The sequence below is a fragment of the Lasiodiplodia theobromae genome, assembly GCF_012971845.1.
Source record: "Lasiodiplodia theobromae strain AM2As chromosome Unknown scaffold_11, whole genome shotgun sequence".
NCBI classification, from domain to species: Eukaryota; Fungi; Ascomycota; class Dothideomycetes; order Botryosphaeriales; family Botryosphaeriaceae; genus Lasiodiplodia; species Lasiodiplodia theobromae.
The window spans coordinates 1,039,699-1,054,340 of NW_023336311.1; the positions used below are offsets into that span (position 1 = coordinate 1,039,699).

Here is a 14,642-nt window from a genome sequence, read left to right on the forward strand (position 1 = left end):
GCCTGGGCTGCTGGGTTGACGGGCGCGACGCGGAAGCGGGCGTGCTTCGAGGGCGGGCGGGCAAACACAGCTGCGCACAGGTCTTGCGCACTTGCCCAATCGGCGCCGAGCGATGTTCAGTGAGCTGCGGCGCGTCAGAGCCAGGGGGCGCCGGCGGCGGCGGAAGGCGGCTTTGCACTCGTAGGGCGGATTCAAGGACTGGCGCGGTGGAGCCTGATTTCGCAGATGTGGCAGGCTTCTCGAAAAAGCACAGAGTCTTCCACTGGCCCACTCCCCCCGAAACCCTTATCAAACCCGCCCCACGCTCGCCTCGAGGACGTCAGCAGCGCTTCCCCGAATGCTGCCAGCCGCGCGCCCAGCCAATCGCACGGCGCTGCCGGCGATCGCGCTGAGCCCGGTTGCCGGCGGCCACCACGCAGCCCATGGCCTGATTCCGTGCTACGTATCCGCTCTCCGAGCTTCGTGCGTGATGAAGAAGAAAGCATGCTTGCTGGGTATTGGCCGGGGTGCGGCTGCAACTAAAACTACGACTGCTACCAAAAGGCACCTGGAATAATGCATGAAACTCATCGCTCGTATGAAACGCCCCGGCAAAATGCCCCGGTCCCTGCTGCCCTTGACGAGGCTGGCGCCCCCCTATGGAATCTCTATCTAGTCGCCCAAAAACGCCGCCCAATGATGCTGAGTTGTGATGCTTGCTGCTGCTGAAGAAAAAAAAAAGGCTGAAGGAAAATCCATGCCAATGAAAATCGCAAATAGGGAATTTTTTCGTAGCAGGCGATCCGCGCCTGCTTGGTATCATGTCTTTCCCTTAACTCCGAATGCCCTTTGTTTTGTTTTTTTGTGTTCCCGATCTATGCGTATTACCCTCCGCCGTGCGCATCGCGTGCCGCACACCAAATAAGAAATGTGATCAGAAATGCTCCTTGTGGGTAGTGTTTCCGTACTCCTCGTCCGAGTCGGAAACTGAGCCGTCGTAGAGCGTCTGCCCGCCCTGCATCGGCGGCCCGTCCGAGGCAATGTTGGAGGCGCTCAGGGCGGCCGGGTTGAGAAGCGGCTCGCCAATGTCGGCCTCCTCATCCTGGTGGTATTGGCTGGGAGCCTCGCTCTCGCTCTTCTCGAACCGCGTCTTGACCTCACGCATCCAGATGCTCTCCGTCGCGCCGATGATTGCGACGAGCGCGCAGGTCCACCAGGAAAGGCCCGAGTACCCCAGACTGAGACCAGCAGACTGGATACCGCCCGAAACCGTGGGACCGAACGCGCGGCAGAGGCTGGCAGACGACGCGGCAACGCCATTGAGCGTGCCGAGGACCTTCTTCGAAGGCGCCGAGTTCGCCAGCATGATGGCCAGCGGCGGGTAGGCCAGCGACTGCGCAGTCACCTTCCAGATCAGGACCAGGAGGACGCCAGACATACGCATCGTCTCCGGCAGGAGAGTCAGATACGGCGTCAGAGTGTACAGGAACGGGTATGCGATGATGACTGCGCGGAACGTCTTGAGAGGGCCGAATTTCCGGCTGACGACAGGAAAGATGAAAATCTGCACAATCATCTGGAAGAACCCCTGAGCCGACAAAATGAACCCGATGGTCTTGGTAGGAAGCGCGAATCCGCCGACGAACTTGAACGGAAGGTTTGGCGGCTCGGTCGACTTGGGCATGCTGAGGAGGACGGGTAGAAGCTGCTCAAAGGAGATGGTGTGGCTGCAGGCATTGGTTAGCTTGTGAAACGCACCACTCCATCGGGTGCTACCTACAAGGCCAGGATTCCGTAGCCGACGATGTTCAGCATCACCTGCGGGGTAAACGCTGAGCGCATCGAGGGCTTCGGGGCAGCCCTTGGCGGCATACGGAGCGACGAGGCGCTGGAATTGGTCGGAAGACGCGGCGACCCCTCAGTCGACCTGTAGCCCGGCGGCTGCTCATCCTCCGATTCCTCCGCCAGCAGGTAGCAAGCCTCCTCCAAGTACGTCTTCTTCGCATCAATGCTGAGCTCGGGCTCGCTCTGGCCGCGGACCTTGCGCATAATCCATTTTCCAATCTCCAAACCAAGGTCAAACCGATCCTTCTTGTCCTCATGCGTCTCCTCCAGGAATAGAATGCCGACGATCAAGCTGAAGCAAACGACGCCAGCGCAGACCAGGTTCGGAAGCAGGTAGGGGAATTTGTCGAACAGGGATCCGGGGAGGAAGACGGTAGGGTATCCCTTGGCGGGCTGAGCAAGGGTGCCTCCGAGGCCAGAGCCTATTATGGAGCTGCAAGCGCATCATTAGTCGACAGGCCCAACAAGCTTGCCTCGGTGGGACGTCGGACTTACCCTAGACACCAAACAAATGGCATGATGGAGTATGCGCGCGCTGTGCGTTTCATTGTCAGTCAGGTACGCCTCGTGGCCAACCCGCAGCCTAGTGACTTACGTTGTTGCGACTCGACCGTCACGACCTCGGCGACCGTCGTCTGGAGCACACCGATGTTGCTGCATGGTTACACAACGTGTCAGAAAATTCCATCTTGGCGCCAGCCGAAAAAAGTCGGTGACCGTGCGACCCAACTCACCCGTTAAGCAGGCCGCCCAGGGCGCGTGCCAGCAGCGCCATTGGCAGGTTCTGCGCGAATCCGAACATGAGCATGCTCAGCCCCGTGCCGGCGAGTCCAGTGAGCAGGATTGGCTTCCGTCCGAAGCGGTCGCTGAGGCGTCCCCACATGACGCCCGTCATGAATTCGGCGAAGGCGAAGGCGGACGTCACCATGCCGGCGTACATGGCAATCTGCTTCTCATCCTTGGTGATTCCGAACGACGAGATCATGTAGTAGATGTACGGGAAGATGGACATGAAGGCGATGGGCTCGGCGATACGGCATAATGCTGGATACGGCTGCGGTTAGCATGCGGGGGGCCTTCGGATTGGGGGTTTTGGAGGAGCATTACCTAGCACGAAGAGCTGCTGTGACGGGAAGGGGACTTTGCCGTCCGGGGCGACGGACGAGCGCCGGCGAGAGGCGCGACAGTTCGACATCATGATGCGGCGTGCCAATGGCTTCCAATTGCAGCGGAAATGGAGAGACGGGAGCGGTCACGGCACGGCAGGTTGCGTCAAGGCGAAGGCGGTCGAGGGCAGAAGGAGCGTGAGGAATCCCAAGGGACTTGACCTGGAGGTCTGGTACGGGAAAGAGGGACTCGTCTGCTTAAATGACCGTTTTAATCTGTGTCATCTAGACACGATAAGATTTAGTCTAGGTGGCGTAGGGCAGACGGGCTTATTGCAGGAGGCAAGGGTATCCTGTTGCGGGACGCCGGGGAAGTCGGAGCGCGAATCGTGAATTGGGTATGGCGGTTGTCCGCAGGTGTTGCAGAGCACAAGAGCGGCCGGCAGCAGCGGGCGCGCGGGAGGCGGCTCTGATATAGCTTGACGCGCGGGCACAAGAGGCGGTGATGGGCTCAAGCTCTGGGTAAGCGAACGGATTCGCTGGCACAGGGCGGACCCCAGTTCTGTGACTCCATCGTCCTGACCAGCTGGTGGAAGGGTCAGATCCGGTGGTATGCTGCCCAAACGACGCACAGGCCCGAAAAGGATGTGCGGCTTGGCTGGCCGGCCCCTGAGTGTTTGCCAGCCAAGCGAGCGCTGTCGCACATGGGGCCGGTCGCGGAACATTGGGGAGAGATGCTAGGTTGCCCCAAAAGTAAGGCGGGCTGAGATGGGTCCCAAAGACGGTGGTCGCGCGTCCGTGATGGGCGATGTTGCAGGGCTAGGAGCGTGGATATGACATCCTTGATCAGCGCGCCGCCAGCCTGCCGGTACGCTACTGGGATTGACTTTGGGGCTAAACGCCGTTGCCCCCTTTCCTTGGGCCCAGTACAGGGGCATCGCATTTCGCGTCTACGGCCTGCGGCTCCGGGCAGATGCGCTAGCCCAGCCCGCCAGGTAGGCTGGCTGCACGCCGGCAGCAAGGCACAAGGACGAGGGGCAGCGAGTGCGCAGCGCGTAGGCGCAGGCTTTGCGCGCGCTCTCGTCACTTCTCGAAGCTCCAGCGCACTCGGCTGACCGCAAATGCGAGTCGCGTTGCTTCTGCCTGCGCCGTGCTTGCTTTTGCGCCCGCTCCTCGCTGCGGTGCTGGCGCGAGTACGTGGCCGCTGCGGGCGATGGCTCGCAGGGCGCGAGTCAGCGGCCCGGGGTGGAGCGGCGGCGGGCAGCGCTGGCTGCGACAATCTCATTAGCTTTCAATAGAAGCAACGGCCAGCCGCGATGGTTTCAAATTACAGGAGAGGCGGTGAATTCTGCTCCCTCCGGCGCTGATGGATGGCCCGCCGCCGCCGCCCAGCCTTGCAGACGCCGGACAATTATAAATGCCAGCCCGGGCACTGCTGCCACACTCGAGCCCGCGCGCCCAGCAGTCGACCTGTCGCCGCGCGGCGGCATCGGCAAGGGTGCCGACGAGCGACCTCGCGGGCTAGCGGGCAGCCGTCACCTGATGCCCGCGCGGAGAGACGCCCCACCGCGTGTGGCAGTGGTGAGGCTGTTGGCGTGCAATGCTGCGCGCATGCGAGCGCCCGCGCTGCGCACGCACCGGTCAAGCGCGCGCCGGGGGGCCTGGCACTGGAGAAAAAAAAAAAAGAGGGCGTTGAGAGGCAGCAGGAGGAGGAGAGGGGAGGCCCAGCATGACCAGCGCGGAGCGACGCGCTGCTGCTCGGCGGTGAGCGTGTTCAACGGCGGCGGGCGGCCCTTGATTGGCCACGCGCGGGCACAGGGCTGCCGGGTTGCGCTGGCCGGGGGTGACGGCGATTGCCCGCGCGGCGGCACCCCTGCCCGGCCGCGCTCGCGTGGAAAACGAGGAACGGCCTGCCGGCGCAAGGCTTGTTCGCGTCCGGTCGTCTCGTCGAAGGTTCCTTTCGAGATCTGTGGCCCGGAAGATGGCGGGTACGGCCTCCGCTCGCGCGCTGATTCGCCGCTGGGCACCGCCTGCCGATTCCGCGGCACCTAGCTCCAGGCCGTTTGTCGCAGCTCCTGGCGCGTCTTCCAGCCCGCCTCTCGTCCTGGAGCCACTCTCCCAGGCACCGCGCCGCCTGAGCCAGCGCCGTCTGGGGTACGCAGGCGAGCAGCTGGCAGGCAAGCTCTGCAGATCCCTCATTTCGATCCCGACGTCATCACAGCCCGCTGAAACGATAGCCGACTGCAACTCCTGACGCGCGCCGCGAATGATCCGTCGCCCATCGCACGGTGCCGGCACTGATCACTTGACCCTCAATGTGTGACGGCACGCGTTTTCTTCTGTGCCGAATGCGATGTCTCGTGTGGTGCCAGCTGTTGGTGCAACGGGGCAAAATCCAGGGCCGGAGAGCGTGACTGCCATGCAGGCCGCATCAAACAATCCCGGGTCCTCGGGCGGAGAGCAAAGTGCATGATGCAGTGGGATCCTGTCGCTGCCGCGTCTTCGCGAAGTCGTTGCTGCTGTGCGCCCCGGCGAGGTGGACCAATATCAAACCCGGGTCGCGTCCCCTGGTCGCACATCTGAATAGGCTGCGGGACGAGTGCTCCTGTGAGACATCCAGATCTTCCGGCGCCCGTCAGATGCCAGCCTGACCGACGGCTCACCGCCAAAGCATCGCTGACGGTCGAAGCAATTGTCGTGCCCAACGTGACTCTCTCGCGGAAGTGTGGCGAGGCCTGACTGGTGCTTCTGCTCGTATAAGCCCACCGTGCAACCGCAGGTCTCATATATCCTGCGGATCGCGCTGCAGTCAACGCAGCCCGGCAGAGCAGGCACATATTGTATCTTGAGCTGCATGCGCTCGCACCGCACTGACTCGGAGCGTTGTTGAGCCTGGCCGCTGGAACGGGCTCCAGGGCCCTTGCTGATCTCTATACGACGCGGTCGAGTCATCGCATCATTCCAGAATGTGACAGCGGGGGCAGCCTTGTGCGACGTGTAGCCCACCGCGGGCGGCTGCGCCAGATAGGGGGCCGTCGGCTGGCGAAAAGCAAGTGCGCCGGAGCCTGAGTCTGAGCCTGAGCTTGAGCCTGAGGATGGAAGCGCTCGCCGCGAGCCGCGAGTCGCTCTAGCACCGGGCCCGATGAGGCTGGGCTGCGCTCCCGTAGCCGCGCAGCGTCCGGCGATGGGCTGTGGCGGGGATGTCCTGGCGGAAAACTCAGCGCCTCATCGGATCGGCGGCCGCTGTTTTCCACGTCGATCTGGCGTCCCGTTAGTCAGCGCCGCCACAGAGCCTCGTTGCCTGCGCCGGCCCGAACACTCGCGCGACGACGTTACGAACCCCTTTGCATCATCCTCAGCTCCCGGCACCACGGCCAAGATGCCCTTATTGGGCCCCGCACTGGCACTGCCTTCTCTGCAGCATCAGAATCTACTTGTAGAATTGTGCGTTTCCGCTTTTCTTCGATCCATGCCGTGAGCTCAACCCCGGACCTCCCTGTGCTGACTCCACCCCCGCGGCAGCGCGAGCCTCCGCCATGGCTGCCCGGACGGCGTGTACATGAGTATCACGCCTGGCGATACGTCCGTCTGGACTGGCGTGATGTTCATCCGCAAAGGTGCGCTTGATTCGTAATTGCCTTTCACCTTCAGACAGCTCTCCCCAGCCGGCAGCAGGCTGACCGGACCCGTTTCAAGGCCCATATGCACCTGCAATTCTCCGAGTCCAGATTTCTTTTCCACGGGCATATCCAGCGGTGCCGCCGCTGGTGACACTGTCCACGGACATTTTCCACCCGCTGGTGACTCCACTGACCACGTATACCTACACGACTGGCTCGGCGAGCGGTGAGACTGTCAGTGCCACCGACGAAGAGCGTCTTCCCCCTGGCGGCTTCAGCCTCCGCCATGGTTTCCCGCAATGGTTTTCGCGTACGCGTCGGAGCACCAAAAACAGCCAGCCCGACGCCGGCGACGAAACCAACCACCACCCGCCCCCCGTTGCCAAGATCCTCAAGTATATCCAGGCATCATTCACCGACGAGTCCATCCTGGACTCGGTGACGGTTGAGTCTGCCGCCAACCCGGGGGCTTATCACGCGTGGCGGTCCTACAGGGACAACCAGTACACTGAACTGCAGCCCATGACCAAGCCCAGCGCCGCGCCCGCAACCAGGAGCCGCCATCCGGGCGAATGGAACTGGGAAGGCGTGTGGGAAGAAAGAGTCAAGAAAGGCATTAACGGCAGCATCTCCGACGGCGTGCTCTACGGCGCTGGGGTCGAGGGCGACGATGTGGTAGGTTCCTCAGCCGGATCCGAAGACCTAATTTCTGACCGCTCCAGGTTCGGTTTGCTCAAGTCGACAAGGACATTCTCGAAAAAGCGAAGGCGCGAATCCTCAAGCAAGCATAGCATGCTCTAGAGTTGGCTGGCACCGTAACCGGGCCTTTTAGTCTTTCAGGAAGGTGGGGGAAAGAAGGTGGTGGGCTCGGGGAATTTCAGAAGTCTACCTTGTTCGAAAGAGATTCCTAGTCAGCATTGGTTCCAGGCTGCACTGCACCCCGTCACAGTTGGATGGTCTGCTCGTTGGAAGTATTTCGAAATACGAAGTCATGAATTTGGTTCTTCACGTTGGTGCGCACGTACGACTTGGGGCGTTGGGGTGCAGGCCGTGGGCGAGGGCAGCACTTTCCTTGACGGCAGGTGGCGGACGTGCCTGCCACCCGCACGAAAGGCTTTTTTTTTCCCAGGGACGATTCATCCGACCTCACTCGAGTCTCCCAACAACCAGGGAGTGGCCTGTCAGTTGCGGCAAAAAGACACGATCGCAGATCGGACCGCGCCAGGTGCCAGCATGTTGCCGGCCGCCAAGCCGTCGCCTCTACCGGGTCCTACAGCCCTGCGTCCTGCAGGCGAGATCAAAGTCCGTAAACGCCGCGAGAACCGATCTTCAGCCTCAAGCATCACCGGCGCCCAGTCCAGCACATGCTCCGAGATCGAACCCACCGTACTCGGCTTTGCTCAGAAACGGAGCCCCCCCTCGACGGTGACCGTGCAGGGGTCCCCGCCCTCCATCGTCGAACCCGAATCCCCGACACTCCACTGCCGCAAATCTCCCAAGAATAGGGTATTTTCCAGAGTGCTTGGCAGCATCCAGGCCAGCAGATCGAACCCGAGCCTGCAGCCGACGCGCAATGGCCAATCCGATGGAAGCATCTTCCGCAAGCTCTCCATGCGAAGGCGACCGAGTTTTCCGTCTCGCTCGAAGAGCTCCGAGTTTCCGGCCCAGCCGTCTGCGCCATCGTAAGTGTGGCGGGCGTGGATTCCCTTGGCCTCTCCGTGCATGGCAAGCGACTGCTCCGGTCCGGCGTTGACTGATTCGTGCGAAGTGTCCTCCCCCCGTCTTCGAGTCGTACCACCGTCCGACCGGGCCAGTTTTCTGCCAAATCACCGCACAGCGACCCTCTCCAGCCACGTTCGCCTCAGATGGCAGATCAGACTTCCCCGCGGCCTAGGAGCGCCACACGTGGGCCGCCGCCGATCCTCACTGCCGATCTTAATGTGGTGACGGAATGTGAGGCCCTGAGCCTCCACGAGGAACGGAGCGTTTGGGTGGCTGTCGAAACACGTGGCGTCGTGAAGACTGACGATGCCAGAGATCTCGGGGAAAATAAGAAAGGGGCTGGCCTGGACATTGTCGTGATCCTGGACAACTCGTGAGTTTCAGTCCCGGTTTCATCCTGACGTCACGCATCGCGCGATTCATACACTGTGCTGAGAGGGGAGACGGCAAACACCACTGGAGTAGATGAAACAGCAGATGAGAATCGCGCCATGGTCATTCGCTCGTCGTCATCCGAGTCTTTGCCATGGTCGTGATAGATTCTCACCGCCCCCTGCCTGTGCTTGGAACTTCAGCTTACCGAGATCTAGCCGATTCGCGTCCCCGGACTCCCTTGAGACTGCTTGCGACGTCGCGCTCCGCATTGCCCAAATTAGTACCGAGCCGGACGATCGACTCGCTGTCTTTTGCACCTGCTGTCGCCACTTCTCGGACGAAGCGAGAACTTCGGGATGTCTCTTGCATCCACTCCAAGCTGCCAATGATGCTTGTCTTCGTAGGGAAATTCACGATATCAGGGCTTTAGTGACTCGTCCGCCCGCGACGGGCACTGATCTCAATGAAACTCTGCGAGAGGCTATCAAGGTCCTCAGAGAGCAGACAGCGGGAACCGCCAAGCCTCTCAGGCTTGATCGTTGCCTCGTCTTCGTATTGTCGTCTCAATCGGTAGATGGTCTTGACCTGACGGATGAACTGTCGGCAATCAACGTCAACGCAGTGTGCACGGCTGCTGTTCCTTACCACAGCGCACTGTCAGAAAATTCTAACGTATGGATTCTTCCTAGAGGTCTCTCCTTGAGGTCCTCGTCGCCGGAGGTTTCAGTGAACGATTCAGCTCAGCTCCTTGCGCAAGCAGCTGACGTAATGTCCTACGCAAGAGAAGGACGCGTCTTCGGGTCCATAACCGATCTCTGCATCGACATCAAGCCACGTCAAGGCTGCATAGTTGAAAGCGTCCTTGGCAATACTTCAAGCGCGAAACTCAAGGCAGGTCAGACGGTCTCTGCTCTTGTGAGAGTCAGGATCCCAGCCGTCGGTATCCAAGAGCAAGCCTCCGGCAACCCTTTGACGGAGCTCGAAGATGCCATCCAAGGACTGGAGATTCTGCTAGGAGAAACAGTCACAAATATCTTAACTGTAACAGCTTGCTACAAACAATCATGCTTCCCCGACAACAATGTTATCACGGTTGAACAAATTTGCACTGTCCGCAGGCCCAATCCTCTCTCTGATTGGAGCATCGAGCCGCCAACTAACCCGACAGTCACCTTGAACATCGAGACTGAACTTTACCAAAGATTTGTATTTTTGATTGCCACACAAGACCCGCCTCACATTGCTTTGGATGCTCTCAATACTTTCTACCAGGACAGAAACTGTTCAATTCCATGTTCGGAATACATCCAAAGAGTGCGTCAAGAGCTTATCTATCAATTAGGGATTACGCCAATTCTTATCGGTTCCGACACTAACGGCTTTCCTCTACCGGCTTCGGCATTCTCCTCAATTCTTCCTACAGCCTCGCAAGTTTCAGAAATGCACACTTCGGCCCATGCAGAACATACGGGTAGTGCTCATCACCGTCACCTCCCGTCTCAGCCGCATTTCTCCTTCGACGCACGTGACAGTCTGCGCTTCACCGCCACCAACCTCCCTATTTCGCGGGAAGCTCAACGCTCTGCCTCCGCCACACCGCTCACCGATACCCGCAGCAGCAGGCCATCGGCTTCACCGCGCTTTTCTGACGCTCTGGACACGGAAGGCACAGCCACGGCTAAAAAAGGAAAATGCATGTCGACGTCAGATGACGCAGAAAGCTCTTCGGTAGACGAGGCCCGCGCCATATGGCGGCATATGCGACGCAACGTGTCGATCCGGGCGAGCAGTCCGAGTCGCGGTACGCCTTCGTGGCCGACGGGGTACCGGAGCTTAGGAAGGCGGGCAGAGATGGCACGGGAGCATAGAGAACGGGAGCTGAAGAAGAAGGCTTTGGCGAATAAGAGGAGCATTGGCGCTGATACGCTCCGAAGCCTGGCAATGGGCAGTGAGGCGAATGTGGGTGAGGCGGGTGCAGCTCCGTGGCTGCTGTGATGTGGGGCAAGGCGGAACATTTGTGACAAAATCACTGGGCCGTTTCAATGCTCTGACAGACCGCTGGGAAAAAGAAAAAACAGGATTCATGCTCGTGGAGGAAAGTGAGCATAGGGCTGTTGTTGGGCTGAGCCGGGGGGAAAGGGCATCGAAACATTCGTCTACCAGGGGCGTACAATGTGTAAGCAGCTCGAGTCAACGGCATGGCACATCCTCTACTATGTCTAGCCCGACTGCAACCCAACGGACCCCCCTGTGTCTAGCGCACCCGCCTGCTGAACCAGTGATACTTCGTCCCGTCAGATTGGCTCAGTGCTTATGAGACTGGGATGCTACTTCCCTGCCGTTTAACCGCCCTGCTGGTGTCCCAGGCTTCCCGTTCGTCTGGGTTCTAACAGGACGTACTGCGGAGCTGCCCATCCCAGCAATCATCACTCGGCTCCAACTTTTCTGTCTCGTCATCACCGGTGTCCCCATTTCTTTTTCTCGTGGGAATAGTTGCACCAATTCTACAGCACACTTTGCTCACCGTCTGTCTTGTTCCGCCCGTGACTCACCGTAGCGGCCTGCTTCCGCGCCGCACGTCCTCATTCGTATCTCCATGGCACCCACTTTGGCCGGCCAACACTTGTTCATGCCGCCACACCGCTTGAGGCTCGAGAGCGAGCAGGCGTCGAGAAAATTTCAACGGTCATTCGGATAAGTGGAATGATAATTGGGGTGCTCCGCACTACATCTCAGGTCGTACCACGTGCAGCACGGTGCCATTGACCGGAAACTATCTGGTGTCCTTGTTTCAGACCGATAACACGGTTTGATGAGTTGGCAATGTCTATCGGCGGTGAAGGGTCGGCAATGGCAAGGTGCAGTAAAGCGTCATCTCGGAATAAGGTGCATTTCGTGAATGCTTCGTGGCAAGAGAAGGAAGCAATATCCGGCGCGGCAGGTCTTGGACCCGTGACAAGATCTGCCAGTCAAATGTCGGGAAGTGCTGCCGTGCGGAAAATGGGCGTGTCACTACGAGACGAGATCGATGTGATCTCGCCTTCAGACGCAGGGGCGGAGCCTGCTGATGTGTCAATCTTGCCCGCAAATGTCTAATCAGGCGAATTTCGTGGCTGTTGACCGCCGTCAATTGCATTACCATGATAGGCGTGGACGAGAGTCAGTCCGAGATCAGCCTCCGATCGCGCCACCAACGCCGCGTTACGCACACACACATGAGCAAAAAAAAATAAATGTAGTACAGACGGGTCTAAAGAGGCATTGCATGACGGAGAAAGGTGTGTGGGTATTCAAGCTGGATCCGGGTCTTCCGGTAGCACGATGGAAGCCTACTGCAATGACTATGCAAGGCTAGAGCTGCAGGACGACTTTCTCCCGAGACACGGGCCTTGGAGGAAGCCTCTTCTGGAAATTCTCGTCACCTGGGCAACGGAGAAGCGGCTCCCCGGGGAGGCGGGTGCGGTTCCGCAGATGCTTTTGGTCTGATATTCTAGACACCAAGGTCCGCACTTGGCTTCTTCACGCTCTGAAACACGCAGTGCACATAATAGTGGCGTGTGCGCAACAAGCAAACTTTAAGACCATGTTTCGGGGATTCGGGTTGGGCTGAGCAGGTGGCAGCGTGCATGCTCACAGCTCGAAGTTCACGCCACCACGTCACCGGTGAAAGCAAAAAGCGAGGGGGGGGGAGGGTTTCTTCTCTTGCCGCAGATTTGTTTGATTGGACCCGCCAACCCGGGAAGAGAGAATTAAAATCAGAAGCGCAGGGATAGTGATCCATGCCCAAAACCCACCGCATCTTCGGCATGGATCAATGCAATGGGGGTGCGGCCGCTATGGGAGATCGACATCTGAGCGGGCTTCCAGAACACAGCCCGGGCTCAGCCACATCCGCCACTGCCGCATGGCTAGGGCTTACTGCACGGGCAGCCCTCAGCAACCTACGCCCACCCTCTCTGCTTCCCGACGCACCTCCTGTGGATACGTGGTGGTCGAGCACTCGGGGCAGATGGTGTCGCTGGGAATTGCCGGCGTTTCAGCGTCGGGTAGATGCCTTTGGGCAGATCCAGCCGCCGCACATGGCTTTTGTTGCAGGGATTAATGACCTCATCGAAGGTGGAGTTGCAATGTTTAACGCTTGTGGCGCATATTGTTGCCTGGCTGTGTTGTCTCTAGGCTTCTCGCCCCGCCCTTGCCGCTGGTCGCAGATTCTGCGTTTTCTGTTGAACCGAGAATGCGAACTTCACGATGATCTGACGTGAAGCCCTCCCCTTTCACAGTTCAAGTGATCAGTTGCATTGATGCCGCCATGCACAAGCGTACAGCGACATTAGGGGGCTTTGTTCCGAAGGCAATGTGTGAGTTCTCATTCATTCACTGAATACATATACTTGAAAAACAAAGACCATCTAGAGCTTCGTCATGGGTGGTTCGCAGGTCGCAACCAACCGCAATAGCCAAATGACCATGTGGCGGTGAGGGTCGAAGCATCGATCCAATCAAGTCTTCCACGATTCAAACGCGCATTTGCGTCAAAGCAAGGGCAGCAACTCCTTTCGCTACGAAAAAGTTCCTCACTGGCTAGTCCCGCGACAAGGCTAAGACAAGAGAAAACAAGAAAGAAAGAAGAAGGAAAAAAAAGAAAACAGACTATTGTTCGTATGACTCTGTTTCCGCCAGCGCGGACGGAGCAGGCCTGTGCTCGTCGTAACCGCGTTGGCGGGGTATTTCGTATCTTTCGTATTCTGGCCTTCACTTTTTTCTATTTCCAACCATCACAAGCCACAACCTTCCTCATTCATCCAAGTCTTTTTTCGTCTCATCAAAGTAACGAAGACGGGCCGTTCTGCTCTGCTGCGCCACCGTCTCCATTCACGCTCGCCGCGCTCGTCACCGTCGCCTTTGTCCCCCGCTTATCAGCTGATGATGGCCGTAATTCGTGGTCTCGGAGCACGGCAGCAGCTGGCTGGTCGATGTCGTCGTCCTCACGCCGCTTACCCGCGCCCGCCAACCGCGTCGTCCCGCTCACTATCTTCCTGACGCGCATCCGCCAGCTGCCAGCGCCTTTGTTGCTCGCATTGGGCGTCGTCGGCGTCGTCGCTGCTGCTGCTGCTCCGGCGCCCTCGTCACTGGATGCCGAGTACGTGCCATCGCTGCAGCTCGTCGGCGAGTCATCGACGGCGGCGACGGCAACCACCTCCTCTCCGCTCACGGGGTCAATGGGGGGAGGGCGCGGGCGGTCGTTCCTGTACCGGCCGCTAGATGACAATTGCGGGTGATGAGGAGCAGAAGAGCAGTTGGGGCAGTAGAAGCCGTCGTCGTCGTGGTAGAACTCCTCGACGATCTCTTCCCCGTCCGGGCAGAAGCAGCGGTCGCCGCTGCCGAACTCCGTGCCGGGGTTCCGGTGGTCGCCGTCAGCGCAGCCGGCGCGCCAGGCGAAGCAGCGGTCGGTCGTGCTGGTGATGATCTGGTTGCAGTGCTTGCAGATGTGGTGCTCTTCGCAGCACATTGTTGTTGCGTCTTTGGCGATGCGCGTCGAGATTTTGCTTCTCTTTTGGTTGCGGCTGATGCCGGGAACGTGGGGGGGATTGGCAGGGTAAGTATGCGTGGTGTGGTGTTGATATATTGCTAGTGCGGAGGTGTGGGGTGATGATTGTGGTGGTGGTGATGGCTCATACGAGGGGATGGGGCTTCAAGAGGTAATTCAGGGTCTCGGTAAGGTGCTCCCAGCAGGATATATAGCGACAGAGCCGCAATCTTGGTCAATGACGTGTTGGGTGTGATAGGCAGGTGCCGCAAAGCCGGGGGGCATGTGACAGGGCGCTGAGGCGACAACAAAGCGCGCGCCGAGCGTGGGGCACCCGCTGCTGCTACTCCGCGACACTTCATTCGATGCTTCATGTCCGCAAGCCGGCGATTATAGTTATCGAAGTCTTAAAGGTGCGGTTGGACATGTCAAGACGGCCCGATAGACACCCAAGCTCAGACTACTCAT

The 14,642-nt window shown here is 59.3% G+C and overlaps 3 protein-coding genes across 3 annotated transcripts; 1 reads left to right on the forward strand and 2 right to left on the reverse strand.

Moving 5' to 3' along the window:
- Positions 1-913: 913 nt before the first annotated feature.
- On the reverse strand, positions 914-3,022 carry LTHEOB_4453 (MFS multidrug transporter; the record flags this gene model as incomplete). Its single annotated transcript, XM_035513489.1, has 6 exons — positions 914-1,706; positions 1,760-2,257; positions 2,320-2,359; positions 2,420-2,478; positions 2,559-2,868; positions 2,932-3,022. The coding sequence occupies 6 exons, from the start codon at positions 3,020-3,022 to the stop codon at positions 914-916; spliced, it is 1,791 nt and encodes a 596-aa protein (XP_035375157.1).
- Positions 3,023-6,399: 3,377 nt separating this feature from the next.
- Positions 6,400-7,341, forward strand: LTHEOB_4454 (Ubiquitin-conjugating enzyme protein; the record flags this gene model as incomplete). The annotated part of the gene is made up of 4 exons (XM_035513490.1): positions 6,400-6,404; positions 6,453-6,547; positions 6,627-7,225; positions 7,273-7,341. 4 exons carry the CDS (start codon positions 6,400-6,402, stop codon positions 7,339-7,341), a joined length of 768 nt encoding a protein of 255 aa, XP_035375158.1.
- A 6,128-nt stretch (positions 7,342-13,469) lies between these two features.
- On the reverse strand, positions 13,470-14,156 carry LTHEOB_4455 (uncharacterized protein; the record flags this gene model as incomplete). Its single annotated transcript, XM_035513491.1, has 1 exon — positions 13,470-14,156. The coding sequence occupies one exon, from the start codon at positions 14,154-14,156 to the stop codon at positions 13,470-13,472; it is 687 nt and encodes a 228-aa protein (XP_035375159.1).
- Positions 14,157-14,642: the final 486 nt, after the last annotated feature.